Here is a 27,275-nt window from a genome sequence, read left to right as displayed (position 1 = left end):
TATTTTATTTTATTTTATTTTATTTTATTTTATTTTATTTTATTTGTTTATTATTTTTTGCTTTCCCTTCATTTCACTTCCCGTTCCTTTCCGCGCCAGTCCTTCGATATTCAGTTATTTTACTCACTTCCGATTAAGTATCGATTCAAGTAATGCATTTTTATAAACTTCTTTACTTCCCCAGAAAAATGGCGATCGTCCACCCTCATTGTGGCTTTGCTATTTGCGTAGCAGCTGGAGAATGTTTATGTTGGGCGGACTACTGAAGCTTTGCGGTGATTTATTTGCATTAATTGGCCCACTTGCCATTCAACAAATTGTGCAGTATATCGAAACCATGTACAATACGACTTACGCGAATTGGTTGCACTCAAATAGCACTAACAACTACAACACAAGCGCCACGACTCTCAACGACAACATCAACAATTCGAATATTGTGCAACGGGGTGTACGGGCAAGTGCGGCTAACCATCGCTATGATAGTGTTGAAATTGTTAGAAATAGATCAATTACGCCAGGGGGAATTCAATATCTCTATAGTGACCACAGAAACAACAATGGTAGTGACAGTAGGAGTAGCAGCAGCAGCAGCAGCAGCAGATTTGGTAATTTCCATGACAGCAGTCGCATTAGTTTGCAAACAGCAACAACAAATTGGGTTACAAATGCCTTGACAGCAATCTTAACCACTAACAGTGCTGATAGTAGCATCATTTCGGCTGCTAATAGCAACAATAACAATAACTACCACAATCACAATTACAACAAGCACTTGATCAGCCCATCAGCTCAGGCCGCCGCAATGATAAGTGTGCCCAGTCCGTTAAGCGTTAGCCTCAGCAGCATCATCAACACTACCACCCACGCCACCACAAATGATAATAATCAAATGTTGAATGCCGGCATCGATTACAATGGCATTGAAGTGCAAATTTACTATCCGAATTGGTTAGATTTAGTGTCGAACGGTTGGGCTATAGCTTGGCTGGTGCTGATGGCCGCACTGGCGCAGGGCGCATTCTCACAAGCCTCTACACACATACTCAATATGACAGGCATACGAATAAAGACATCGCTACAGGGTTTAATCTATCGCAAAACATTGTTGCTCAATTCAAGTGTTGGACAAACAACAGCTGCCACTGGCGATGGTGGATATGATGAAGGATGTGATGATGGAGGCGATGGTGGGACAAAAGGACAAAAAACGGATGCGAGTGAAGTCGATTCTGCTATGGCAGCGGAAGAAGGTAAAGCAGGTGGCAAGGGTAATGTTGAACCAGATGTGGCTGGTGAGAACAATGGCGGCGTAACAGAGAACGATATGGGCGGTGAGTATTGAAGGAAGTTGATGAGAATTGCGTACGAGTGGGGGATATTTTTTCGTAGGAAAAAAAGTTAATAAGTAATTCTATTTTGTAAGCAGGTTGGTGATAATACAAAAACCTTACTGTATAACATATTTATATATGTAGATAGCAAGTTCTCTGAAGCGAATGGAGATGCAAAGGACCTTTCACATGGGCCCTACCGTTTTTCATCTCTTCTATCTATCCAGTCTTCCATACAGATTATCTTACTGGTTTGAGGAGTAGCATTAGGAGTGTAAATTAGGTATATGAGGGATAGGTAATGCTTCTCTGGAGAGGTGGAGAGGAGTGAGGCGGCGCAACTCAGCTCGTTTGAGTGGCAATTTAGTGAAGTCGTCAAACACCAACTGCAGGTCGCCCATATATGACAGCCCTATAACTGCAGAAAATCCGTCCTCGGCCAGTGGCAGCAGGACTCTGGATTTTGGCCATCAGAATGTACCTTAACCACGTTCTAGAGGCATTAAGAGGCCATGAGATGATCTAATGCAAAGACAATTTCTGACATCAGAGATGCTTGGTTGAGACGAACAGCTCATATTACCTTTGATAATGATGCCCTGTAGCGAACTAAGATAGCAGTAATCTGGCCGGCTGAAAAATAAAATCATCTTATAAAAAAACCTGAAGAGCGTGAAGAATTTCAACTTTGCTTCTTAGGGTTTTCCTAGAAGGGGCAGGCCTTGAGGCCAATATAGGTAGACAATCCTCTGGTGGAGTTTATAAATACGGCAAATGCTCCTGTGCAGGGTGATCACGGTAAACGTCGATGAGAACTCGGCTTCAAGATATGTGGCAAGAAGCATAGCGCAGGGTGGCGTGCACACGCCACTCTTTTGGAACCTAACCGTGAACTCTCTCTTGCGGGAGACGAAACGGGGAAGCGACAAGGTTGTTGCTTACGTGGATGACGTAGCCATCGAGTATAGGTGCAAGTTCCCGCCAATTCTAGTGGGAATTGATGCCGAGGGCACTTCGCGATGTAGCAAGATGGTCGACGTGCAGTGGCCTTTGTCTCGATTCAGAGAAAGTGGAATTTGGTCTTTTTATGAGAAGATAAAAAAAAACCGCTACTCACTCCACCTGAACTGAACGGGTGACTCTTAACTTTACGAATAAAGCAAGAAGGAGAAATAGTCTGTGGCCTTATATTCCTGCAAGAGGGCCATTGATAAGAAATATGGGTCGAGCGGTATATGCCGCTGGATCTACACAGCGGTGGTTAGACCGATTCTCCTTTATGGTATTATATTTAGTATGGCGGTCGGCTTTGAGCACGTCCGCAAATCTTAATATACTCAGCAAAGTACACAGGATTAGTATGATCTGCATTAGCGGAGCAATCCGGACAACACGAAATGATGCTTTAAATGTATTTTTGGATCCTCTGCCACTAGATCTAGTGGGTCAGCAGCTGGCATCTCTTGCTGCACTCCGGTAAAGGGAGAATTTCCTGCGTTCTGAAAAAAAGAACGCTTCCTTCCGGACCGTTTATTTCGACTACCGGACTACTGTGGGTCTTTCCAGGCTGAGGTCTCAGTTATAATAGAGACTGTAAACGAACTTCGTACTGTGAGTTCCTTCATAATTACATCAAATATTGTGTTGGACTGCCGCCGACCTCTGAAAGAGATGGCTAAGCAGAACAGTCTAAACCTCAACCTTTCTGGGGCCTTCGTTTTTTGAGTAACCTTGACAAATTGGGAGATTTAAACCCTAGGTGCCTGCGAAGTTTCGTCAATGATTCAAAATGGTTTAGAAAGGGGGAGTGAAAACCCAATTATTTCAAATTCTCTATTTTCAGGTTTGAGTGATGTGGGCGCCATAACAAATCTGATGTCGGAGGATGCTTTGAATGTCATGTCATTCTTTTGGATAGCGCACTACGTATGGGCGATACCACTAAAGGTATGTGTGTATACATACATATGTATGTGTAGACATATATGCACATGTATGAATATATACATAACTATGTATGCAAGTCTTTCTATAAGTATTGACGCATATAAGCGCAGCTGCAAATTCTTTTCGGCAATGAATTAAACTAGCAATTGCAATTTAAAATTTATTTCATTTTATTGCCTGGTAAATTGCTTTTACTTAAACTTATCCTGATTTATATGTATCTATGCACATACATACATACATATGAATTAACTATATCCACTGCTGCATGCGTATGTCTACATATTTGCTTGTGCATTTTAGCTGCATATCTATGTACATTAGGTCGCCTTTAAAAAGTGGCGGTTTTTCACTAGAATTATAGAATTTTTTATAATTCACCGTGCGATAAAAAAAAAAATTTGAAGCAATCAGTATACTCACGAAACTGTTGGCCAAATATAGTAAAACTGCCGTTTTAGGTTTTCTCCCTGACTTCAGTGTTTTTTTAAGGATTTTGTAGTTTCAAAAATTTCAAAAATTATTTAAAAAATTGAGTGCAATGTAGAGTAGCTACATGGGTTCCAATTGAAAGAGAAAATTCTGTAAATATTAAAAAATTTTAAATTTTTGGTTCACGAGGGGTGGACTCAACACTTATACATATAATATTTTCAAAAATTATTACTGCAAAATTTCAAGGATATAAATATTAAAAGGACATTTTCAGTACCTAATCGTGCTCATGCAATAAAAATTTTAACCGTTTTTCATTCTATTGAATGTTCTCTGAAATTTTTTAAATTATTTTTAGACGTTATCGAATTTTTCAAACTTCAAAGTCTTTTAAAAAATCCTGACGTCAGAAAGAAAAACTAAAAAACAGTTTTACTTTATTCGGCCCAATAAATTGATTTTTTTGTGTGTAAAATTTACTGTCGCACGTTGTTTCAAGACTTTCGCCCAAAATATTTCGGAAAAATATTGAGATCAATCTTATCCAGACCTCCTTAGCTTTAACTCTTTTATCGTCTGAGGTGACTTTTTGGAAAAAAAAATTTTTTTGAAATAAATTTGATTTATGAAAAACTCGATTTTTTTGGTATTTTCAAATTGGCACAGCTCAGCTAGATTTTATAACTCCGACTTCTCTTTTTATGTGTAGAATGATGAACCCTAATGCACATATTTACGTACATATGTGTGTGTCTTTTATCTACGTATTTAATTTATTTATGCTGCAATGCTCGAATAAATCTTTGATTCATTTCATGCATCAACTTAACTTTTTTTTTTTCTGTGAGTATTTTTCTTAATTGCAATGCTTCAATACTTTGACTTTTCTTTACTTTTAAGTATTATTTACAAGCACATGAAAATAAGTGCCTGGGCATGTTTTTCTTTTACATTTGTTGGAAATAATATTCGTGTAGGCAAAACGGCAATGGAAACGTAAGTTGTTATGCTTGACGTACGCTGAAATCCCTGAAAGTCTTGCATGCATACACACATACATATGTACAAAAAATATTTATTATGGCCAGTGTGTTTGCATGCAGGCCAAAGAAAAATATTGACATTTAAACAAAACTCTTGGCTGAAAGAAAGTGAATGGAAAACAGTTTTATTTATTTTATTTTATTTAAATTAAATACAAATTGAAACCACTTAAATAAGTGAATATAAATGCTTTGAATACTTTATACATACATATCAGCCAAAGAAATGTTAGTTTAAAAAAAAATATTTTAGAGCTGGTAAAGCATGTCAATTACTTTAATAACTGAGCTAAGAAATATAAGAATGAAACCAGTTTTAGAAACAATAAATTAAATTAAAAATAAAGCAATAATCAGTGCTGAATCTTCTAGTATTTTGGAAAACACTCTTTTTGGTATCATTGGAAAGCTAAAATTCCAATTAAGAAAAGATTGCAACGTATCCTGTGACAAAATAGATCTTAAGCCTAATGCATCACCTCAAATCAAATATAATTTTTACACACCATTTCACATCGATAAACATATTTTTTTAAACATGTATTTCTATCCCTTAGAAGATTTATGGCTGTACTTTTTAATGATGAGCCCAAATATATGTTTCATAAAAAAAAATTATAAAAAATCAATATTTTAAAATATTAAGTAAATTCGTGTTTAAGAATCCAATAATCCTAAATGTTTTCAGTGTATATAGAAATTTGAACCCTCTTTTGCCAGGGGAAAGTAAAATACCGCATTTTTCATTGTGATACAAAAAACGTTTGTTCTCTTCCTCCACTGTTTAATTCTCCTCCAGAGTATATGAGCAAATCTCGAGTTGTTTTTTTTTTTTTAGTGTCGACGGAGTTCCAGAAACAAGTACAATAAGAAATAAATCAAGTATTTGAACAGTTTTTAACTAAGGCAAAAATGTATCGAAATTACTAATTCTTTGACTGTCACTCGAAAAAATCATAATTGTTTTTTTTTTTTTTTTTTTAAATAAATTTGAGAAGTATTTAGTATGAAAGTTGGCATAAAATACAGCATATCTGTGACGTTTCAAGAGTGTGCGACTAAATTAAAAAAAATTACAGCATACAGAAGATCTGTCTCAGATATTTTATAATATTTGAAATTCAAGGATTTTTTCATTTTAAAAGTTTAAGAAACTCAAAATGTCAACATTAAACGGTGAAAATGTTTTTCTTGCCAAAACTGTGATTGTAAGATGATGCCAATATTTAATTACTTTTAAATAATAGGACTTTTAAGTTAAGGCGTGCGTGTAAACGTGTTAGCTGATTGTTTATGGTGCTACGGGGCGTATACGTCACATACACAGCTACGGGCATATGAGCACAAGTTGTTATTTTTACTTTTTTTAGTATACCTTTTTTAAGTTTTTTTAAATACAATTTCCCGATGGATTTTTATGCAAAACTGAAGATAATGCATTTTCTAAGATAAGTGTGACACCATTTTTGCTAAAAGAAACGTTTTTGTTAAAAAAATGTAACAACTCGTGAGATTTGCTCATACGTTCCACTGTGCTAGAGAATAGTAGGCTTAACATATTCATCACAAACAAAGTTTTTCTTCTTTTCGTTTCATTTGCTGCATTCAATGATACAGCAATGACATAATAAGAAAGTTAACAATTTTAAACTTAACTTTAAAAATATCAAATCACTCGCAAAAATTTTAATTTTGAAGATATTTTTGGTGTAAAATTTTGCTTTAGAAAAACTATTTTTTTTTTAAGATTTTTGATAAAAATATCTATCTCTTCATTGTCATTTCTATTCATTTATATATTTTTTCATCTCTCTTCTAGATCGGCATTGTTATGTATCTACTGTACCTTAAACTGGGCATCAGCGCAATTATTGGTTCATTTGTATGCATTCTAACGATGACTCCACTGCAATTTCTAATCGGTCGCGCAATGTCTTTCAATACGGAAAAAGTAGCGGTAAGGACGCTAAGCTTAAATTCTCAATAAACCTAAAATCCAAGTCAACGCAATTAAACTATAGACAAATATATAAAACAATACAAAACTCTTCAATAATGGAAAATTTAATAAAAAAGGAATAAATTGAAAATAAAGCAAACATAAATAAAAATATTTTTAAAAATTAAATGAAGTTCAAAATTAAATGTAATAATATTTAAAAGGTAAATTAAAAAAGAAAAAAAAAAATGATATCAAAAAAGATAAAAGTAGTGCTGAAAAATTAAAAAAAAAAATTAATTAATATTCTTATTTTTAAAACCAAATATTAAAATAAAAGGAAAGAAAATATAAAAAATGAAATTAACAAAAGAAAAACAGACTAAATTTTATAAAAGAAAAAAATAACACAAATTACATTAAAAAATTAAAAGAACTGAAAAAATTAAATAAGTTTATAAAAATTTAATGAAATAAAACAAATATATTTTTCCTATTAAAACAATAAAATACAAAAATTGAACTAACGCAAGAAAACAAATTAATTCAAAAAAGAAGAAATAAACAAATTAATATTCTTAAAATTGAATGAAATTAAAAAAAAATCTCTTTTTAAAACAAGATTTTTGAAAAGAAAATTAAACTAAAAAAAAAATATTTAAAAAAGGAAAAAAATATGTTTTCGAAAATTAGAAGAAATAAAAATATAAAATTTAAAAGAAAATTAAATTAAAAAAGAAAAAAAGTAAATTTAAAAAACGGACTTGAGACTGTTGTAGCGACGCGAGCTAAATGATGCACAAGTACTTTCTCTCAAAGTAGCTTCTCACCACGAGTGGTGAATGCAAAAGCTTTTTTCTAAGACATATTATGTATCTACATGTAGAATGCTCAAGTATTAGTTCTATATGCGAGCCTATGAAGTGGCCAATCTGTAATAAACTTAAGAAAAGTTCTAAACGCATGTTACTTTTTGGTAATTTTGGTTAGAATTATTCATTTACTTCCGCTGGAAATTATATTCTTTCTCACCCAGAATCGTGAAGCTGAGCTTAAGTCAATTATCTACTCATAAGAACGTTATCCATTGCGATTAGTACAAGGAATAGGAAAATTTTCTTAAGTTACTAAAATTAAAAGCGTTTTTTGTTTTTTTGTTTTTAATTCAAAACCACGCTAACGATCGTCGTTTATTGTCTCTTTCAGAAATGCGCTGATCAGCGCCTAAGGATGATTCACGATGTCTTAATGGGTATAAAAGCTATAAAATTTAATGTGTGGACGGAATCGTTTGTGCATCGTATTGATAAGACGCGCAAAAAGGAATTGAAATATTTATGCTGGGACTCTTTTTATTGGACATTAATGAGTAAGTGAAGTGTTTAAAAATGATTAGTTATTAGTTATTTATAAATATTTCCCATTTTCGCAGCCATTCTCACACACATATCCAGCGTCCTCATTAGCTACGTCACGCTAGCCGCATATGTCACGCTCGAAGGCGATGCCATGGAGTTCACCGCCAGTCGTTTATTCTCCGCTTTGGCTCTTTTCCAACAGCTCACAGTGCCTCTACTCATATTCCCCATAACCGTGCCCATAATTTTGTCCGCCGTCGTGTCGACCCGTCGACTTGAACGTTTTCTTAGCGCACGTGAAATACACAAACAATTCGAAGGTATACGTCATATGGCACGCATTCTCAGCAAAAGTGACGCCTCACTGGACTACTACGAGGTGCAAGACAAATTAAACAAGGAAGCGGCGTTAAGTGAAAGCGGCAGCGGTGATAGCCGCGGCTTAGGTTCGAATAGTGAAAAGCAACGCGTGCAGCGTGAGAATAAATTAAACGAACGTCTAACGTTAAAACTGCACATACCGGAGAGTCCAGCGCCATTGGCGCATTCAGAACCGCAAACGCCACTGATTGCGTCCGACGCAACAGCTGTTGATAAGAACTTGCTTACGCCGCGACGTAATAGCGAAGAACAATTGCTGGGCAGCGCTATGGGTCGTAAAATGAGTCAGCAGCGACGCGATTTGCTGCGTAATAGCCCCTATGTCGTGATACGGCCACGTAAGTTTCCCGGCAGCGCCACAGCGCAGGCGCATGCGCAGCTGACGCCGGCACAGCAGCTGGCGCATAAGCATATGGATTCGTGGAGTCGTGATTCGTTGGTGTTGAAGTTGCCGGACGATATGGCGGTGTCGGTACGTGATGCATGTTTCTCATGGCATCCGCAACGCGGCGACGAGACGCAACGGCTGAGCGTGCACAATGTGATAGTGCCGCGTAGTAAACTCACTATGGTGGTGGGTAAGAATGGCAGTGGAAAGACGTCGTTGTTGTCTGCATTGCTGATGGAGATGCCGTTGCTGCGGGGCGATATCATCTGGAATAAGTGAGTAGTTCATTAGAAGAGGGATAATTTACAATGTGACCATGTTAAGCCTTTTTGAGGCTAGATTTTTGCAACAGTGTTTATGGAGCAAAGCTAGCTTGGTATTGCGTAATCACTGAATATTTCGTTAAAATTTTCCCCTTCTAAGAGCAGCCGAATTAGAAGGTATACATAATTCCCACTTACTGTTTAATTACTGTTTATGTACAATGAAAAAGTGAATAAGGTCTACACCAAAGCCTCGGAGTGCAAATTTCATTTATGTTTCGTCCGAATTAAATTTATATTAATTGTAATTTTAATTTGATCGGCTTTCAAAAATTTCTCTTTTTCTCAAAGTATGTACATATGTATTTACTTCAGATATTTACTTAAGCATTCATGTCCCAAATCTAAAAAATTAAAACAATAAAAATACACAATTGCATGGATATGTGTGTGCTTGTAAATGGCAATAATAAATTCTCACCAATGTGGCAATTTATAATAGCAATTGAAATTATTGCATACACGCAAATGCCAAACATACACCAATACACGCAGAAATAGGATATGTGTGTACATAAAAAATGGAGTTATGCCTCAGTTATAGTACACACACATCATTCACTAATAAAAAAAAAATACACTTTTACTATTCACATAACTACATATGTATGTACATACATATCTATATAGAAAGTATGCAGTTGCACATTTGCACTTCCAGCACATTTCCAGCATTGCGCACAGCGGCTGTAACCGCGCATTTCACATACTTATAGGTACATATACTTACGGTGACCATCCGTTCTGTAGGTATTTTACGGGACAGTCCTCTTTTTTGACCAATTGTGCTGGCAATTAATTTCTTTTATATGGAACGCCAAATGTTCTGTATTTGTCTCTTAATTTTCTCCATAAACAGTTATTATTTTCTAATCTGAATGCCTGTGATTTGAATCGAGGAATACTTACAGTGACCAAAATATAAATTAGGATTCTACATTTTAGCGAGTTTTGGGCTATTTTCTGTTTGTTTATTTAATGTTTATTATTTTTAATTAAATTAAGAATTAAGTCTGCAAATTTTCACCAAAATTTCAAACTTTATAATCAGAACCTTTAGACAAAAATTTGGTTGCAGCTTTGTGGCTCATTAAAATTGAGTATAATAAAGTGCAAGTGCAACGTGCTGCTCATTTGCTTCCCTACCAACAAATTGTCGAGCATACTAACTTTGTATGAAAAAAATGCGTAGGACCGTCGACAAAAAAAAAATAGCCAAAAATTAACGGAGCAAAAATCTCGAGAAGGATATGCTACAGATTTGTGATGTTACTATAAGGATGCTGTTTCAGGGCTAATACATACATACATCTAAGATCATTTAAGAAGAAAAAAAATAGCAAAATTATTTTCGGTGCCGTATTCGGCTCGCATAAATATGGTACCGTACATATACTGTATGCAGCCCCATAAACATAGATTTCCTTATTTTTCCCATCTTATGGACTTATTGCATTTACTATGTGCTTTTGCCACAGCTTGAAGTCAAACACCACACATTCGCAGTTACGCACATAAAATACAGCATACCAATCAAACTGGCCGTTTGTCTGGCAGCCTGTCTGACTTGCTCAAGCAATTTACTGACTAACCCGCTTATATAGCTTAAATTCATTCCATTTTTTTTTTTTGTTTTGCCACTTACATTCTTCCTGAAAGCTTTCCTCTCTCCTCACATGCAACCCACTACCCTGCTGGCTGCAATCTTTAGTGCCTGAAATCTTTGCTGCATGTTCAATGCAATAAAATTAACATACAAACATTTGTTATAAATTACAATGACGTGCTGCGCATGGAAATGGCCGAACAAATATGTTGAATGAATGACTGCTGCATTTCATTGCGTTTTCATAACACTATCGCTGCGAAAGCAGTGGTAAAATAAAAAAAGAGTAAAACTTGAAGGGTGTGGCTGCACTGTATGGTTAATCTGTGTATGAATGTTAAAATAGGTGCGTGTTTGTGTGTGCGCGAGTAGGGATAATGTGATTTAAAAAATAACAATAATATTTAATGCGATAACTGTGTGTATTTTTTTTGGTACAGCAGGGCGTATGAGTAACGAGCGCGCCAAAGTGAAGTGCTTCAGTAAGTTACATGCAAGCATATACAAGTATGTATGTAGGTACAAAATTACGTACATATGTGGTGCCAACTTCATATTTTTAGCACTATTTTTGCACTACATGAAATTGAAAAAAAAACTATGAAAGCGATTTCTTTAGGGTACAACTTTACTTTGGTCATAGTGCCTTTGGCGTGGTTAAGCGAGATTTTACCATGTCAGCTTGAATTTGATAATAACATTAAAGAGAGGAAGTTAGGTAACGGTGCTTGCGTTTGGCATCATTAGGAAAACGTGTGAAATATCTACTTGGGGAACCTAATATTAATAAGTCCACTTAAACTTTTCAGTACCAACGTCCAATATATTCGACAAACTGCTTTTGGCTTAAAGCTATACTTTTCGTTAAAACAACAGTTGCTTAGAGCAAATTATATCAATATTTTTTTTTATCACATTTCTATGATTGAATTTTCTGGATGCGGTTGGCCGTGTTTTTTTTTCATAAAAGTGAAAAGTGTTTCAAAAATCGATAAAAGGCAGTGTAATCTAAATTTTGAAAAAATTTAAGTATTATTAATCGCTTTGAAATATTTACATATATTTCGTGCTAGAAAAAATAGAAATAATTGAGATAAGTTCCTTTTTTTAAACACCTACGGCGACACTGTCAATATTATGGATGCTGAATAATGGTAAAACTAAGCGTTATATTATACTTTTGATTGCACATTTTGAAATCAACAACCCTAAATTAGCCGGTATAAAATTGTTCAGATTTTAAGCTTCAATGTTTGATTTTTTTAAAAGGTTTAAGGATCTATCGGTCAATATATTGGTATATATGGAATTATATCCACTCCACCTTTTAATGCATGCCAAAAGAGCTTCTTTCATTTCCTAAAATTTATGTTCAGTTTTTAAAGGATTAAAAATTATGTCCAGCTTTTAAACAACCATAAACAAAATCCAGATTTTTTATTTCTTACAAAATATTTCGAGTTTTAAATAACCAAAAATTTATGTCCGATTTTTAAATAAACAAAAAGTTATGTCTAGACGACCAAAAGTGTATGTCCAGTTTTGAAACTACCGAATTTGATATCCAGTTGTTGATGTATCTTAGTAAATATTACATTCTCTAAAATTACTAAAAAATTTTGATCAGTTTTTGAATAATTAATAAGTTAAGACCGACTTTTAAGTTACCATAAATAATGTTCTGGGTTTTTACTTTTAAAATATTCCACGTTTTTAAGTAACAAAAATATATCTTCGATTTTTAAATAACCTAGCCTTAAGACGACCAAAAATGTATGACCTGGTTTTAATTGACTAATAACTTCTGTCTAGTTTTTAGATTACCAAAAATATATGTACTGTTTTCATATTACTAAAAATTTGTATGCACTTTTTAAAATTGTCGTAATTTGCTGATCTATGACTTGAGTCTCAAAGACTAATATTTTTAGCCAATAATAAATTGCTTCTAGGGATTTTCAACGCTATGTAATAAACTTAGTCAAAAGAATTTTTATATTTTCTCTGCTTGTATGGGACACGTACTATATATACTATGTATTTGGCAAGGCTGAACTCGAGTTAAATTTAAAAATATATTATTTGCAACGGAGTCTTAACAATTGCCTGACAATCTTATAACAAATTGATATTTTTTTTCTTAATGAATTCAATCAAAACGTATGACACTACACGATTGAGGATATAAATATGTGATCTTCAATGCATAAATATTAAATAAATAAATTTTTGTACATGTACATGTACATATGTATGTGTGTATATACCAACTCTTAACGTAAATTCAATAATTTACGATTTTGAATTTTTTTATTTGCATTCAATGCATTTCGTAAAACTTGTAAAAACTCAACATGCTGAACAACGAAGAGCCAATAAGATTCGAGGAAAAATGTCGTATTATTGCTTGCCAGCTAAATAAATGGGTTTCGCGATAAGTTGTGCGCTTTTCAATACATACATTAAGCAAATAGAACTACAAGCACACACACAAACATACATACATATATAAATATGTATGTATGTATTTACATATGTATATGCCTCATGAATGCTGATGCACACAACAGCACTTACATATCTTATTACCTGCGCCATACATACATACATATGTATATCGATTTCGGTGAATTGTAGGAAATATAAATTTTCCTTACAAGACGTAAGTAACTAGCTTGTGCGCTCCTTTCGTTCACAGCGTAATACACGAATTGTGCGAAAACTTTAATTAAAATGCGCAAAGAGTGCATTGCTGCAGTGACTTTGGCATGTACGGACGTGTTTAGGTGGTGGGGGGGTGTATTGATTTAAGTGGGAAATTTATTGCGTATTGCATACTAAAAATTCATTGTGAGCATAGTTAACTTTATTTGTGAATGTAATGTAATTTATATGAAAGCTAATTTTTTTGTAAGTTGAGACTTTTTTAGTAAATAACTGGCAATTTGTAGCTTTAAATAAACCAGTAAGAATTCAAAAGATTTTTCGCTGGAAGTAAGAGGTATCTCTTGCTAAAACATAATAAATACGCTGTTTGAATTTACTTTCAACTCATACAAGTCATGGTATGAAAATTTTTAACAAAAGTTTGCAATTTTTTTATAAAAATTTACATTTCCATAAATTTACTATGACTGTTTCGATATGCTTCATACATACATATACATATGTATAGATACATAATACTGATTTAAGAAATTTTGAGAGAATAATATTTCTTTGCCGTTTCTGGTGCGTCGTTTTATAAGAATGGTTTGTTTTTATTTAGAGCTGCCAGAGTTCCTAAAATACGCTATTCATAACACCGTGCGAGAGTAAATTATACTCAAAAAGAAAATAAAAAATCAATATATTCGCAAAACTCTGGGCCAAATATAGTAAAATTGCGCTTTTAGTTTTTCTCTCTGATGTCATGATTTTGTTTTAAAAGACTTTGAAATTTGAAATATTTGTTAATTAAATTATTTAATTAAAAAAATTCAGTGCAACGTAGAAAACGGGTATAGTTATAAAATTAAAAAGAAAATTCTATAGAATTAAAGCAAATTAAATAAGGACGAGCAGATATTGAAAATGTCCTTTCAAAATTTTCTCCTTAAATAACCTTGAAATTTTGTAATATTTATTTTTGAAAAACTAAATATGTCGAATTTCGTCCTTCAAACTTTATAAGTTTAAACAAATACAACTGTTTAAGAGGTTTTAATTTTTTTTTAATATATGTACACAATACTTCTAGAGTAAAATGAGAGCGTCATGAACATCCTCTAAATGGATACGTAGAAACGTAAGGTTTGGCACCAGCACCTCTTTCTGCAAGAGGAACAATTTTGGAAGGTTTTGACCACTCTAATGTACACACTAGGGTGATTGAATTTGAAAAAACTCTTTTAATATTGCTGGTACTAGAAATTTAATCATGAAAATTCTCTAAGCACTCGGGGTCAGAAAAAATGCAATAAATTATTAAAAAAAAGTTAAAATAAGACCAAACGTGAATTTCTCACTGATGTTTATTAGCTTTGCTTTTGATTTGAAAAAAAACAAACGTTTTTTTGCATTGCTCTTTTCTAAATAAAAGCTATGCATCTTTACTGTTAATAGTTTTGTTGTATTTTTTGTTCATAGCTTCATACCTGCATAAGCATTTTTACTGTACAACCGTAAAACTTTCTTAATTTCAAAATAGGTGTTTTTTTTTTACAATTTTACGAATAACTCCAAAACCGGTTTTAGAAAAAAAGGCGAATAACCGAGCATCCTAGTACATACGCATGTTCTACTTAAAAGCCCCTACAAGATGTCTTACACATTTCAAAACAATGCATATTTAATGACATATGCGCATAGAATTTTACAGGAACACACATAAAAATGTTAGCTGCAATTTTCAAGTTGAAAAAATCTCATCGTTTAGTTATAGGCAGTCGTATGTACATACATATGTATGTACATTTACATATATTTTGTTACTCATACGCCATGGCGGACCCTACCCACACCAATTACTTACAATTGCTAGTCTTTGTCCTATAAGATTTGAATGAGTATGTAGCACTGATTTTCTATTCTTCTAAGTTTAAACTTATGCCTCTACTCGCATTAGACATATTCCTAGAGCATTGCATGTTATTACGAAATTTACATAACAATACGACGAGCGTGCCAAGAAGCATTTGTAAGCACAGAGCAGCCATACTCGAACAAATAGAATGGTTTCTAATAATATTCAAATGACTTAGAATACAATGAAAATTTGCCATATTGTCTCGCCAGCCAAAGTGCAATGAAGGTACTATGTATTTCACTTAGATTTAGATGAATGCTGGTCAGCATGTGCATATGTATGTATGTAGATAGTAGGCATACGTGTATTATTAAATATGAGATGACATATTCCTGTGAATTGATGTGACACACATACATATCTACATAAAATCGTATGTGCAAATGTCTACTATTTTGTCTCATTGCAATTCAAGACCAAGTTAACTACGCTTACCTCCTCAACTGACCCAGTTTCAATGCAACTGTATATGTACCGTACAGCAGACCACATCAGTTGGCACTGAGCTTACACCAGAAAATTAAAATTAAATTAAATTTAAGTAAAAGAAATTCAATTGAAAATGCCAAATTGGCTTATATGAAATCGCATTTACATTTAGCCATTTATTTTAATACTTTTTTTTTTTGCTTTTAAATTTCATTATCTGCACACATACACAGCTATGTATTAAGCATTTAAACTTTCGCCTCTTTGAGCTTTTTGCTTTGTTTCATTTTCGTTTAATTTTCATAATTTTTCGTCTTTCTTTTTTCACCCAGAACTTCGACCATTGCTTTTGTGCCACAACAACCCTGGCTGCTCAATGCTAATATACGTGAGAATATTTTATTTGGTGAATCATTTCGTCCACGGCGTTATGATTTCGTATTGGAGGCGTGTGCACTGAAACCGGATATTGAACTGATGCCGGATGCGGATTTTACGGTGATTGGTGAGCGTGGCATTAATTTGTCGGGAGGTCAGCGACAGCGTGTAGCCATAGCGCGTGCACTTTACTCGTCGGCCAATGTGGTGATAATGGTATGTTTATGTTAAACCACAACAACATCAACAAAGTACAGTGAGAGAAACAACAAAAAATGAGAATTATCGCAGAAAATACTGTTAAGTAGAAAGAGCTGCCGGCAGCCAGTTTGTTATGAACGTAGCACTTAGCGCACAGGCGGCTAGGAAGCGGGTTAAATTGGATTGTCTGGTTAAATGGAGTGTATGTGATTTTGCGTTGGCGTTGGCGTTGGCTTTGGCTTTGGCTTTGGTTGTGCTGGCGCTAATGCACTGTTGAGCGCTGTGGGTTTGTTTACTGGTATGGCGCTTAATGAAAGCTGGATTGAGGTGAAATAAGGCAATGATTTTCTGCAAGTGACTTTGTAGTGTCTGTAATCTTTTGTAAATCAGTTGTTGTTAAAACTGCCGGATTATTCGGAAATTATGGAGTACTTCTATTTAAAGTATAACAGTATAATTTCAAATGGAGGCGACAATGCGAAACAATAGGGACGTTGCATAAGGCTTCTCGTTTGTATAAAATTCCAAAGGAGCCTTCCAGTGGTATAGGTCTCCTAAGGAGGAAAGATGACACCTTTACGAATGATAGCGGCGGGACTCGATATCTCCTGCTTTAAGTGCATTTCCCAGGCTCTTTTGTGGAGCATGATCTGATGACCTCCATCTCCTCGGAATATAGGTTCACTAAAGTGAGAAGTCTTAGCAGATCCGGCTCCATCTTTGACAGGGTACGACGGGCTGTAGAGTATTTCGAACCCTTCGAAGCTGCAGGTGGAGATGGGATTTTTTCAGCACTGCTACGAAGAAGTATCGAGGACTTCATTAATCCTCTGTCCGTGTTATTTATTGCTAAATCGGGTGAGAGGCCGCTTGACTTGGCTAAATCATACATACCTGTTTGCCTAACTTCGTTCACTCTCAAAACTTTAGAAAGACTATTATACTTCTATATTACGGAGCGCTTTCACCCCTTACATAAAATATGCTTATGCCAAAGAGAAACTAACGGATTCGGCCTTAAAATATCTGGTTAGTAAGATCAAAAGCACCTTCGAGGCGAGAAACAAGCAAAAATAATACAGCTAGTACGTAGAAACTCTCGAAAAATTTGGTATAAAATACGAAGAGTGATAAAAATTCCAAATAGACCCTAAAATAATCCAGAAGTACCTGTAACAGTGCCCAAAGCCCCGGAAATTCACGAAAAGGCAGGATAAGCCCGACAAGTTTCTTGGCATAAAGAGGTCCTGAAAAAAATCTCCAAAGTCCCGAAAAATCTCAAAATGTATAAAATTATACTTGAAAACAATGAGTGTTCCTTTACAGATCCGAGAGTCACATAAAATTCGGGGAAAATTGTCGTGAAAGTTCCCAAAAGAAGAGAATAGTCCCTCAATTAATCCAGAAGAATGTGCAGTAGTCATCAAAGCAACCGGGAAAAATGCGCGAAATGTCTTGAAGATCCCGAAAAGTTTCAAAAATAATAGAAAAATGCCGAAAAGTTATGGAAAAGAATCCCGAAAGTTCCAAAAAATCTCGAAAAGTATGGAATTAAACTTGAAAAATTACGAGTATTTTCTTACAGACTCGAAAGCTTCTTGAACCTCGAAAAGTCTCAAAAATAAATTCCGAAAAATCTCCAAGGGGTTCGGGAAACCCTAAGAGCTTTCAAAAGACCGGTGGGCCCCGAAAATTTCCCAAAAAATCCAGTTCCCAAGAAGTCCGTAATAAAACACGATCGGCCTTATCGTAAAATTGAACAAATAGTGAACAAATATTCCTAAAAATTATAAAGCAAAACAAAAACAATTTCTCACAATTTGCTTTTGTTTTGCATGTTAAATTATGGGAACGATTTATTCACATGGAATTCGCAATAGGGCCGGAAAAGTCATGAAAATTCCGAAATGTATGCATAGCCCAAAAACTCCGCAAAATTACTAACAGTGCCGAAAATCCTGAAAGCTTCCGGAAAAAACACCGAAATTTCTGAAAAAAACTCATTGGTAATAAAATTCGGAAGTTCGTACAATACAAAAAAAAACAACAAAACAATTATCAATATTTACAGTTTCAACTGTAAATCACAGTTTTTTAGACAAGCTTACATTAACATCCTGGTAAAAATAACAGTTTCGTCCAAAATTTAATATTCGAAAAAATAAATTAAAATATCTCTTTTGGTTTTTTGGAAGTAAATTTTTTAGTAAAAAATCCACCGTATGCAGGGTTTCCTCTTTTGGATAAAAGAGCTCAGCTGTATTCCAATCATACGGTTAAAAAACTTTAACATTCCAAAAATTCTTCCGTTTTTGAAAGTTACAGTTTTTTTGAAAATAAAATCTGGCAACACTGGCATAAGTTTGACTAAATTATGTACATACATATGTATATATATTTTAGTGGGTCACTGAAGCCTTACTCGAGCTCGATCAATCGATGTTGAATGGCTTTTGTGCCGACAATGAGCAGTTATCCAGATGGAAACGCATTTCTTCCTAGAGAAAGAGAAGGTAAAAGGTTGCGAAATGATATACGAGGAAATTTATTTAGTCGGCAAGACGCTGTCCCCTTTATTTGTATGATTAAATTTCATAAAGCTGTGGCTATGGATAGATGGCATCAGGCACCAGCCGTTTTGGTGCTATGGGAACTTGGGGTTTCCTCAGTTTGAGAACTTGGAGAACGTCACTATGGAGTCGTGAGTCTAAGCACCGCGTAAGATCTCTAAAAGCGTTGATATCCTATACATTGCCTTCTCTGATTCTGCTTAAGTTTCGAATTTTAAATGATGTACTACATAAATATGCACTATGCGTGGCAAATAGCGAGCCAGATTAACCAACATTGTATAAAAAAATGTCCTCAAAGCTGCCTGTTCTGATTGAAAAACAAAGCTATTATTTTTCACCGATCAGTTTAACAGTCAGAGCTATAAAAATTACTATGCATTAAAATTATTATCAGGCACCTGTTTATTAATGTTGACATTACCTTGAACATATTTTTGGTTATGACAGAGCAGAAGTAACATAAAATGGAAACCATTTTCCTAAAGTTAATCTTTTGTATACAGTTTACAACTAAAGTTCTCTTTTGACACACCGACCTTGATGAATTTTTGTGCTTGCAATCAGCCAAAGTTTTTTGTATGTATATTGAAAAGCACCGCCATTGTCAACAAGTTATAAAAAAATATTTAAACTGGCAACTAACTTGCACTAAGGCAAAATATGATACAATGTAACTAGTATCTCTATGTGTGCTCAACGCTTCATATTTTTATATGCATTTTTTATGCGCAAATTTATTTTATTTTCAACTAGTATTCTAAGTTAATCTTTCTTCTTTACTTTTTTATTATTTGTACTTTTTCATACTGCCGCTCAAAGGATGATCCTTTCTCATCGCTGGACAATGAAGTGGCACGTCATATTTTTGAGCAGAGCATACAACGTATGTTGCTAAAGGCGAAACGTACCGTTATATTGGTGACACAACAGTTGCAACTGACACAGCATGCGGATTATGTAAGTAGTGGAGTGAGTCAATAAAAAAGAACGACAGTTTTTAGCGTATAAAAGGAGGGAACTAATTTGGCAAGATGGAAGAAAAAACAAACTAAAATTAAGGTCTGATTGGATTAGACAAATTGTGAAAGGACAAAGCAATTGAGTTGGAATTAATATTAAAATTTGAGTTGTGAGTGTTATGATTTGTGAAGATATGAATAGAAACCTAGCCTGCGCCTTATTATATCTTTACTAGAACCCTATATGTGACAAGTACATATATTTGTTAATTAAAGTAGACCGCTGTAGACTTATAAAAAAGTTATCAATGTTAAATATTATTAAGCTGGAAAAGCGTGCGACGGCCAGTTCGTCTGTTGTTTGTTGTTGTGGTCTGTCGGAAGTCGAATACGGATATAAAGGATACTGTAACTAATATATATGTGCATCATCAATAAGCATGTTGATGAATGCCAATAAAAATTTCGAAAAAAATATCAATAAAAACCAGGCGTAAATGCCACTGAAAAATTACGTGTATCGCAGTACACAATAAGTAGAATCGACGTCAATAAATATAAAGACGACGAGATCGATAAGTATGTTGTTAATCGCACCGCCCTGAATATGAGCACGAAATGTCGCTACTTGTGCGACAGAAATTCTACAGTTTAACTCAGAGCTAGAATGCTAAGCCAAGGATAATAAAAAACTCTCGCTGCCTCAGGGACTGACGACTGCTCCAGATATCCCAAGATTTTTGAAAGGTCCTTCACTGCGCGAAATATACAAATCTCTGCCTCGATGTCAACGTCTATTTTATTCACGAACTGGTAGAAAGATGATACAAAAATACTGACCGCAAATCACTTACAGATTCTAAATGTAGCGCTCGGGAAACAGCAACAAACTACAAAGCAAGAATATGTCAACAGAACAACATCTAGGTTAGGTTAGGTTACGGTGGTTGCCATTCCGCGAAGACTGTATTACTTGGGCCATTTTGACCATTGTGATGTCACTATATACGAGCTCCTGTTTCTTTCCCTTAGTTTCCCATATGATAGAACTATCGTATAACCTTAGCACATCGTTGAAGGTCGTGGACGTCCACAGAGTCGACGTCAGCTAAACACCGAAAATCATGTTCATTAAAAATAGCAAGTCTTTACCTTGCCAGAGCGGAACAGTGGCGGAGATAGTGTTTTATACTCTCCACCACCTCGTCGTCCCTGCAGGCATACGACAGAAATCGTTAGGCCATTTGGCAGTGTCCTGCAATTATATCGACAACCATGCTAATAATGGGGTGGCCGATTTGTATAAGAGTTTTGGAACTTTTCGTATAACGGAACATGATGGTTCTTTAGCCCAACGACGCCTGCTCTCTGGCGCGTAGTTTTCCGGTATTCCACTGTGCCCGAGTACCCATACCACGTTAGGCAAGCCTCCCTTATAGCTGCTAACTCGGTCTGAAAAACGCTAAAGTGGTCAGAGAGCCGCCCTGCAGGGTGTCCGGGTGGTACCCTCTCTAAAATGATGGGGGAACGTTTTTTTTTTTTAGTAAAAAACGCAAGAATATGACCTACCAAATCAGGGATGCTCTATCTTTTGGTAGTATTACCGACATCCTGTTTCGGCCGGAAGTGGGTTAAACTCACTGGAACTACATTTTTTCAAATTAGGCATACAAGTTTTTACTACAGATTCGGATTCTGAGCATACAAATACGTATTTTTTGTTTGAAATTTTTTTCTCGGAGGTGCCTTTATCCGAACTTCAACTCATCCTAAACGTCTGAAAGGAGTGAAAATGTTTTTATTGGAAAACGAAAAAAACATGCATTACTAATTATAGGATGCTCTATATTTTGGTCGTTTTAACGACTTCTGGTTTAGACCGAAACTGGGTAAAACAGAAATGGATTTCTGGTTAAAACAATGGATTCAACCAGAAGTCCATTTATAAAAAAAGTTTTCAACAAATGTTACGTATTTTTATGCCCATAATCCGAAACTGTGGTAAAAACATGTACATTCGATTGAAAAAAATTTAACCTCCGGTTAGTTTAACCTACTTCCGGTCGAAACCAGACGTCGAAAACGGAAGTCGGTAATACCCACAAAAGTTAGAACATCCTCGACTTGGTAGTTCATACTTTTGCGTTTTTCAATAAAAAACATTTCCCTCTATTTTCGAGTGGGTGGTCTAAGATACCCTGTATTTATATATGTACATATATGTATGTAGTTATATATTTTTAACCGACTTCATAAAAAGGAGAAAGGTTATCCATTCGTCGGAATATTTCTTTCTTTATGTACATATGTTACCGATTTTCTTTGTTTTAAAGGAAATTTGTTACCTCACAAGTGGTCCTATACTAATTTGTTTTAAATCCGATTATTGGATCGTGAAGAAATTAACGATAATCTTAAATTTTTTATGAGAATTGATATCGTTTTTGTTTTTTTGCTTAAAAATTACTTTTTCATTTTTAACTTATTCAAGCTAGATACAAAAAATATCTGTAATTTTCTTTTTAATACTGTCTTTTCTGTGCATTCTTTGCTGTCATCAATATCTAACTCACCAACAATTCACAGTTAATTGTCATGAAAAACGGTCAGCTGCAGGCCACAGGCGATTACAAGGAAATCGAATTGAAATATCCGCATATCGTTGCCAAATGGCAAACAGTAATTGCCAAAGTCAATCAGCAGGCAGAGGATGAAGAGAGGTAAGCAAGTACTACATTGTGCATGCAGGGCATATATTACAATTTGAAAATGATCTGTGTTATGATTACATTTTCTAAAATACCTAAAGTACCGACTATAAAAGTCAATGATATCAAATTCAAACTATTTAAATTGCTTTATTGGAAATTTGTAATGCTGCTGAAGTTTTAAAATATGGATCTAATGACCAACGCTTAGATATGTATGTATGTTTATGCATGTTTATGCATGTATACGCATGTATGCATAAATATTTCAAAACTTTCTTTCATCACTTCCAAATTCACGTTTTGTAACTTTTGCGCAAAGTGAATTTTTGTCGAGGATGATGATGCTGAATTTTTCATCGTCGTCAACATCAGCTTCATTACACTTATTGTTTTCTTTGCATAATTTCTGGCGTAGCAACGTGGCTGCTGCAGGGAGAACAGCGCGTGAACGTTGGAAATTATACCAGAATGTTGCGAAATTAGGCCTGCAGCGCACAAAGTCCAGCAAAGTTGTGGCAACAAAAATAAAGGCGAAAGCAAAATAAATAACGCTCGTACAGAGTTGCGCGAAAATTGTTTTGGATATGAATGAAGGCGTTGGAGGCGATATGGCTTCCGCTGGCGATGCAGTTGTAGCGATAACTGGCCGTGAAGTTGGTCTGGCAGCGATTGCTGACAAAGCTGACGACATGACTACTGCTGCGGTTGTTATGGACAACGTGGCTGAGTTTGAAGAAGTTGAGACTGTGGAGGATGAAGACGATGACGATGACGATGACGGCGACGGCAACGGCAACGGCGATGACGATAGCAATGACGAGGACAATGAAGATGAAGAAGAAGATTTGATGCCTGTGGTGAGTTGATGTGATTGTACGCAGTCATTGTTACAAGTAGTAATTATTTTGTAGTTGAGTGCTGTGCTGTGCTTTGAAGTTAGCCTAATATTTTTGTTTGTTTGCTATTTATTTTGAAATAGAATTAGAAATTAGTTTTAAAACTAATTTGCTTTAATTATTCAAGAGAAAAGATCGGAAAAACAACTATTGAAAGAAGAAATTTTGAGAGCGGAAATTTTTTTTTTTAATTTAGTCAAGGAACTGTTTGTGGCTTCAGTTTAACTAAGAAAATTGTTAAATTCAAACCAGTTAATATTTAAAAACATAAAAAACTTAAAAAACGATATCTTAAACAATTATATTTTTTGTTTTTTCAATAAAAAAAAAATATACATTTAAACAAACATTTGGCATAGTAAAAATTCTCATTTCAAAGAACTGCGTAGCTCTGAAATGAAAAGAAAGTAAGGTCAATTACGCAAAGAGAGTATAAGAGGCTTATTCGCTCTTCGAAGAGCACAGCTTTTAAAGAATACTGCAGCAGGATTGAAACCTTGGGTCAAACGACAATACTGGTAAAAGTTCTGAAAAAGGACCTAACCACAAAGCTAGGTGTTCCCCCAAGAGGCCTGATGGCTCTTACAACTTGTTGGACTGCTGACTGGTCATTTTACGTGGCACAAACATCCGATTGTGATAGGCGTACATGACAACTCCTTTTGCCCATCCTGCCTTGAAGAGGTTGAGACGGTAGACTTGTATTCCCCGCAACTGTAACCTGATTTGACCTCACAAGCTCGTTATCTAAGGCGTTTAAACGATATGGAAGTATGTACATGAAGGCATGGTCTGATATTTCTACTTTTGCGCGCCTAAGAAAAAAGGTCAAAATATGTGAAAAAAGTGGTTTTGAATAAAAATGAAAAAAGTCATATTTAAATTATTAATGTCTCATCTCTTTAAATTTCTTTCAATTGCTGAAAGATATGTTTGAATTTCAGAGGAAACTTAAATATCAAATTATGTATGTATGCATATACAAAAGTATATAAAAAATTTAGATTTTAGATCTTTAAAATTTATAAAAAATATTTACCAAAATTAATATATCACTTAGTAAACAAATAAAAAACAAGAACTTAGTTCAAAAAGATTATTTTTCCCCAATCTATTTTGAATAAAAATTCAAAAAAAAATCTTTGTTTGCATAGAATACATTAGAAATTATACAGGATATAAATTACACAGGAAAAAATAAAAAAATAAAATAAATAAGAAAATAATAAATAATTCTTAATTCTCTTAGAAAAGATAAAATTTTACATCCTTAAAATGTTGGGATATAAAGTTTTTATCAGCTAAATATGAATTATACGCGTACATACTTTATAGTATATTAGTAAAAGTGAGATGGAAAAATTATTAAATACCTTTAAAAAACTAAGAATAGCACCGAACGCGTTTTATAAAAAAATAAAAAAACTGATTATAATGCAAATCGTTTTGTCAGATTTAAAATAAACCAAAAAATCCTTTTCCAGTCCCTTCCATCGATAAGTCGTTGTCGCAGCGGTAGCACGTACATAAACCGCATTGGCAGCATACACTCCGCCGGTTCCGGCTCGTCGCTCAGCACCATCGGTGGTCGTACGCCGCTCAGTCGTCAGCGCTCTAGCCTGTATGGGTCGCGCCACCTCTTCTATGATGCTCCACTGCCTATCGATGAATGTCAAATGGAGGATGTGATTTTGAGGCGACGTCGACGTTCTCAACGCTACCGGCGAAACTCTCAACAAGACCCACAACGCCCCATTTCACTCATCTCCACCGGCAGCAGTCGGCTGAGCGGCGTCAGCGCATCAACCACAGTTTCAGCTGAGCTGCGACGCAGTCTATTCACTAACAGCTTCGGCAGCAGTGCACCCAGTTACATGAGCGGCAATAGTATGTTGTCAGTGGATACTGGCGTCGATATAGGGGGCGAACCATTGCCAACGCGTACGCAGTCATGGCAGCCACAAAGCACTGGCAATGGCGCCGTTGATGGGGTTCTGGCAAGTAAGGGTCATCAGAAAGTAGCGCGTAACAAATCTTCGCCTGGCTGTTTGGTACATAGCACACAACAGCAGCAAATGAAAGGAAATATGGATGCCGATAGCGGAGTAGGTAACAGTTTTCAACAGTTTTTGCGTCGCATGTCGATGCGTCGTTCAGCTGCACATCGCAAAGCGCGACCCGTTAGCGGTACAAATTCCATAAGGTAAACTTATGGTGTGACTAATTGTTCCTAGGGAAATGTGACTTTTTGTATCCATATTTAGAAGTATTACGGAGGAGGGCGCAACCAATCAAACTACATCTATCTCAAGTTCGGTACCTTCAATTGAGTTGAGTAGAGTAGCAACGCCTGAGGTAGCCGAAGATCTAAAGGATGCACCAATTTCAGAGGATGATAGTTGGATTGTTCATATCGAAAACGAAGAAGTAGCAGGTAAGAACGACCTCTCAGATATTAAGATATAACCAATAGCCTTTGTTTAATTTGTAACCACAAGCTACATATTTCCCTCCTAACCTGAATGGTATTGATTTTATTCGGATTTCTATTTTAATTGAATGATTTAGACTTGTCGATCTCCGTATTATTAAAACCCTGAGTAACCGCGGAATACGTTCCGAATCTCGTCGCTATTCAATTCCTGAGGTGGTTGCGGTTGGTATAACCGCCTTCGTAGTTGTAGATATCAGAATAGAAAAGTCAACTAATTTTTAGGTAGATTATGCAGTCAAATCGAGCTTCAAAACCAGGTGATGCGCACGGTCACACTAGGGTGGTGAGAGTGTCGGCACCGACTACTGCTGGAGTCTTTAGTGGTAGTGTGATAACAGGAGTACTTAGATTGACAGCGGGAATCGTCCACAGCCCGGTGTAGTGATTAATTCGGAAACTGGTCCCAACATTTTTCAGGGCCTTCTGAAGGCATCCACAAAAAAGGCTTCAGATAGGCACATGGAAACCAATATTTTGAAGACTCCGCAGGCGTACCCGTCAGATAGGTGCATGGTTGTATGAGCCGTGGTAGCTCTGGTAGTGGAGTCCAGTAGTGGTACCCAGTTCGAAACCGAATATAAGAAAGATGTCGCTTGCTCTAAACCCAGTCTTCAGTGTGTCTTCCGAACTAACTACGCAAAACCGACAACCATGTCGCTAAAGTTCTTCGTCATGCTTTCTGAGGCTCAGCGAGTCATTTCTTATTGCCCATGGTACCTAGATAGATAGATAGATAGACTGAAATAGAGGCATACAATGCGACCAAGATATCTATTATGCCCTCAGTTATTTACAGTACATCATATTATCGTAGAGAACCCCCAAATTTTAGGATATCTCCAGGGGTTAGCGATTGTATAATTTCTTCATTTGGCCAGAGTGGCCTCTGCCGACTTCTCGCAACCACCTCGCGTTCGCGAAGCAGGTGCAAAGGAGGCTCCTCAGTCACGTCGCAGAAACCACATAGGTCGTGCGACCATATCCCAAGCTTGAGCAGGTGACTTCTTAGGCCGAGACCACGCAATGAGCGGCTGAGCGGCGCCATACAGAAATTCCGCTCAGCCGCTCAGAAATGCCGCTCATTTCCTGGCCACTTCAATAGTATTTTATATGTTTTAATTTTAAGCCGCTAACCGCTCAGCCGATAACCGCTTTGCCGTTAGAAAATCTGTCACTATCCTTACCTGCGTACAGCGCAGTATCTGTAGATCTGCCCACTCTGTAGGTATGTTGGGCAGGGTGTAAAAGCACCTGTTTAAGAATATTGTTCCTGATTTCATGGCCGATGACCTTCTCCATTGCCTTTAGAAGAA

General features: G+C 35.6%; 1 protein-coding gene across 1 annotated transcript in view; it reads left to right on the top strand.

Annotated features, from left to right (window-relative positions):
* The window catches only part of Sur (Sulfonylurea receptor), a 49,431-nt gene that overhangs the window by 16,099 nt on the left and 6,057 nt on the right, over positions 1-27,275 (top strand). Inside the window, 11 exon segments of the mRNA XM_017620830.1 lie at positions 185-1,334; positions 3,178-3,281; positions 6,579-6,716; positions 7,905-8,067; positions 8,131-9,100; positions 16,083-16,344; positions 19,722-19,859; positions 22,448-22,581; positions 22,988-23,429; positions 24,953-25,671; positions 25,733-25,902. Coding sequence (XP_017476319.1) covers positions 185-1,334; positions 3,178-3,281; positions 6,579-6,716; positions 7,905-8,067; positions 8,131-9,100; positions 16,083-16,344; positions 19,722-19,859; positions 22,448-22,581; positions 22,988-23,429; positions 24,953-25,671; positions 25,733-25,902 — 4,390 coding nt within the window.

This window comes from Rhagoletis zephyria, unplaced genomic scaffold (assembly GCF_001687245.7).
Source record: "Rhagoletis zephyria isolate East Lansing unplaced genomic scaffold, Rhagoletis_zephyria_1.1 Rzeph_scaffold_02262, whole genome shotgun sequence".
Classification (NCBI taxonomy): Eukaryota; Metazoa; Arthropoda; class Insecta; order Diptera; family Tephritidae; genus Rhagoletis; species Rhagoletis zephyria.
This window is presented reverse-complemented; position numbering and strand designations above follow the sequence as displayed.